Source organism: Musa acuminata, chromosome BXJ3-11, assembly GCF_036884655.1.
Source record: "Musa acuminata AAA Group cultivar baxijiao chromosome BXJ3-11, Cavendish_Baxijiao_AAA, whole genome shotgun sequence".
In the NCBI taxonomy this organism is placed as follows: domain Eukaryota; kingdom Viridiplantae; phylum Streptophyta; class Magnoliopsida; order Zingiberales; family Musaceae; genus Musa; species Musa acuminata.
In genome coordinates this window covers 21,202,061-21,206,222 of record NC_088359.1, presented here as the reverse complement: position 1 = coordinate 21,206,222, position 4,162 = coordinate 21,202,061, and the positions used below count along the sequence as shown (strand labels likewise).

Here is a 4,162-nt window from a genome sequence, read left to right as displayed (position 1 = left end):
GATTACCATGTTCCATGATTTTTTGTTATTAGTCAGATTGATTCATACTGATCAAAATCGTATCATATATGACAATGCAAATCATTACCTTATTATTTTTTGATGATATCAAGTGGTAGGGATAGGTATATTGAGATTGTATTAGGTCACTCCAAGTCATTGACGATTTGTACAAAATATTGAGACTGGTTCTTGATTGCGGAGTCATACAAGAGTTTTATAGTTGAACCCATTTATTATTATGTTGATTCAGATTTTAAAGTTGCTATTCTTTCCGTGTTCAACTCATGTATAATATTGGTTGTTAATTATGAGCATTTTTTTGTATCTTTCGACTCATATCATGGTACTTGCTAATTGTCATTTTAGGATATTTACATTCCTGTCCATAACTAATTTGTCACTCGTTTCAGTTCTGAATACAAGATGATGATAGATAGCTATGCAGATGTTCAAAGAGGTGGGGGTCAAGGAAACAGCTAAAATACTTGGGAATGGTAACTTATAGGGGATTTGTAAATTTCACTCTCTATATATTCAAATGTAAACTTAATTAAATATCGAGGAGTCCAAATCCAAACTCTTATTTTTCCATACTGACTCCGGTTCGCCCTTCACTAATCCAACCCGTGGATCTCATATAGTGTTTACTTTCATGCACAAAGGAACTTTATAGTATTCTTTTTAATTAAAACGAGGCCTAATTCACTGAAGAATTCTTCAAAAGACCCCCATGTGGCTACTTTAGCGGCCCAAGCAATCGGTTTCGAACCGGTCCGGTCCGAGTCATAAAAGTTTCGGCTCTCCGAAACATTAATTGTAGTCTCTCCACCGCTCCCGCTTTCAACGCTTAAACCCAAAGCAAACGCCCCCTTTTGTGTCATTCCATTCCATCCGCATCCTCTCCTCCTCCTCCACGCCTCTTCAGCCTTCACTCGGGTTCTGTTTTCCTCTTCCGCTTCCCGCTTTCATCGAGGTTCGTCTCTGAATTCTTTCTTTGGTGAAAAATTTTCTGGAATTTCTTTGTTTTATTTGCTTTCTTAATGATGTCGCGTGCTGATTCCCCTGGATTTCGTCGATAATATTTGAGTTTTTTTTTTAATGTTCGGCTGCCCTTTCGTCGCCGCTCTATGTTAGGGATTCTGTTGCGACGCAGCTTTTCTTTTCTTTGGAGCCTCATGTCATTTTTAGGGTTTTCATGGTCTCCGTTCTATCGGAGTTCAGCAAAATCCCTTTTCTTTTGGAAGCTAGTGTTTCATATCAGAATTATTTTTGTTGTTGTGGGGGATTAATTTGGGCAAAAATGTGTTCTTTTTCAGGATTTCCATCATAGTTCCTACGAGAATCAGTAAATTGATGGATAATGAGCTTCAAGATTTACCTTTCTAGGTTATCTTTGGTTTCGCTGTTCAGTTCTTAGAGGACCAAGGTTTATACTTTGCTTGAGGCGTCTAAGATGCCAGCGCATTTTCCAAGCAAACTTTTTCGATTCTCCGTTGAGCTTCTGTACAGGCAGAGACACTCGGGCTTGTTTCAATCACATTCATTCTCCAGTCTTGTTGACTGCATTCGAGCTTTTTCCAGTAATGATCGCCCGACAGCAGAGTCTATTGTTGGAACATTCTACCGCATGGTTTCTGTTCCTTCTTTGACTGGTGCGTCTTGGTACTCTTGCATACATAACGTCGGTAGGCTGGTTTCCGAGTCCACTCGAAGTTCGTCTTGTGTCCTATTTGAGAGGAATATGGCATTTTCTTGCAATTCTTTACCTGGTGGAGCTGAATGGGTTACACATCATCAGAATTGGAAAATGCTTGGTTCTTTCTTGAGTTTTGATGCTTATTTTTCACATGGAAACTTTGATTACTGCAGTAGATCATGCAAGACTCTGAGAATTCAGGAACTTTCAAATTCTACTGCAGTTTACAGGCATATCTGGTCCAGTGCAATCGGTGAAAGCTTTAATCTTTTTTCACCAAATGGCATTAAGGTGTTATCTTCATCATTCTTCACATCATTTTCTACTGGAGCAGCTTCTGACATGTCTCTTGGTGGGTCTCCACAAGAAGAGCAACTTGATAATTCTTCAAGCTCATCTGATTCTGACCAGTATGCTGCCCTGCATCTTTTTCTATCCTGTTGGTATTCAGTTGTCGATATTGATATGTGATATGTCATCTTACAAACAATTTTTGAGCTTTAGTGATACACATTTACAACTCTGATTTAGTAGATTTATTCAAGTTGCACGCTGAAATGATACTATTTTTTGTGCAAATTTTTGGTTGCATAGAAAAAAAATTAAAGTAACCTTTTGATAGTACATATTGTCATTTTGAGACAGCATTTGATGATTTGTACATGTTTATATGATACTTCATGTCATTTTCTCAGTTTACGATATTAATGTATTGAACATCATATAACACTATTATACTAGAGACTAGGCAGCCAATGGGCATGATTTCGGCCAATTTAGCGACTGAAGAGGGATAAATTTTATGTCGGAGCTAGAATTTTAAGAACTATGTGCTTAAAATATCATAAAGGACACCCAAAACACAATTCATGTTGCAATTAGATGATGAAAAATTGCTATGCCATTGGAGTAAGGTTGTGAAAATTCCTGGTTAGATGCAAACTCTTTCCTTGAGTTTGGAAGTGCAAAGGATGCTGTAGTAATTTAGGTTTTTTCTAAGCTAGTTTTCCATCTCTGTACATTTACTGCAAAGTTTGTGTTCATCTATCTTTTCACATAATAAAGATAGAAATTTATGTCAATATTAGTGGTTATTTGTCTACTTTAAGCATTAAATTAGCTGCATTGCACAGGAAAAAGCCGAGTAACAGAGCATTGAAACTGCTGTCCGGATCTTGTTATCTGCCACACCCAGATAAGGAGGAAACAGGTGGTGAGGATGCACATTTTATATGGGATGAGCAAGCTATTGGTGTAGCAGATGGTGTCGGTGGCTGGGCTGATCATGGTGTTGATGCAGGACAATATTCTAGAGCACTTATGTCACATGCATCAGATGCAATTGAAGAAGAGTCTAAAGGGTCCATTGATCCGTTAAGGGTGTTGGAGAAAGCTTATCTAAGAACTAAAGCTCAAGGATCATCAACAGCTTGCATCATTGCTCTAACTGATCAGGTCTGAGTTCATTATTCACCTCTTTGCATTACTCTCTGCAACTTCTTTTTAGTTCTTTCCTGTTTGTCCTCAAACTTATGGAGAATCTCATATAGTTTAAAGTTGATATTCTGCAGGAAATAAAAATCCGTTGTAAAAGAAACCAATCTGCATTCAAGTCTAGCATCTTTACTAGCTTCATCTCCAGATTGCTAAGAGGAGTCTGGTTTTCATATATCTTTTTTTTTTCCGAAATTCGATGTTGCTTTTTTTCCAATCTGTTGATATCTTTCCATTACTTTTTGTTTCCAAAATTTGATATTTCTCTCCAACCTGTTATCTTTCCAATACTTATGTGCTTCTTTGCTTCAGAATGAATGTTCAATGGCTTAATTGGTAGGAAGCCATATTTCTTGCATACCACACTTCCTGAGTGCATTTTTTTCATCTTAAGCTTTGATGCTATAAATTTTGATCATGACAACCTTTTCTAAGTGTAAATCTGGTTATACATTTACTAGAAACAAACTTTCAAGATATCTAAGTCACCATAAGTTGGTGTGTGAAATTATAGCAGGCAGAAGATGTGATAATCTTCCTTGCTTATATTGTTCAACAACTTCTACATGCCTCTTAAATCATTTTGAATAATCAACACAAGGCCTTTTCCATGTTAAGTTTCTGAATATCTAGCTACAGGTTAGTCAGCCATGAAAGGGATGAATTTTCTCCATCTGTGGTTTCAGTTTTCCAAAAGCTTACCATTTCTGACAGTGTTGATAAAAACTAGATCTCACCTAATGTGTTTGATTTGTATTCTTTGATGGTCCCAAAGTGGGAAGCAATAACACCTGATGAGTCAGATATAGGCATGTTGCTTGGGGATATTTGGTATGTCATTGCACGTCACCTTGGGTTTCAAAGTGGTATGAAAAGTCAGTCTAGCCAATGAAGCCTGAGACTTGATACAAAGTCAACCTTCATATAGGCTTGAGTAAATAGGAAATATCTACTCTGTATCCATCTTTC

The 4,162-nt window shown here is 37.2% G+C and overlaps 1 protein-coding gene across 1 annotated transcript; it reads left to right on the top strand.

Annotated features, from left to right (window-relative positions):
* The first annotated feature begins 581 nt into the window (after positions 1 to 581).
* On the top strand, positions 582 to 3,160 carry LOC135652984 (probable protein phosphatase 2C 55). Its single transcript, XM_065174388.1, has 3 exons — positions 582 to 976; positions 1,320 to 2,109; positions 2,833 to 3,160. The coding sequence occupies exons 2-3, from the start codon at positions 1,457 to 1,459 to the stop codon at positions 3,158 to 3,160; spliced, it is 981 nt and encodes a 326-aa protein (XP_065030460.1). The 5' UTR covers positions 582 to 976; positions 1,320 to 1,456.
* The last annotated feature ends 1,002 nt before the right edge of the window (positions 3,161 to 4,162 follow it).

Bases quoted from the DNA above. Each gene is read 5' to 3' on its own strand.
- LOC135652984 (XM_065174388.1), top strand. From the start codon at position 1,457: ATGCCAGCGCATTTTCCAAGCAAACTTTTTCGATTCTCCGTTGAGCTT. The intron at 2,110-2,832 runs GTATGCTGCCCT...TGCATTGCACAG, and splicing joins AGCTCATCTGATTCTGACCA to GAAAAAGCCGAGTAACAGAG.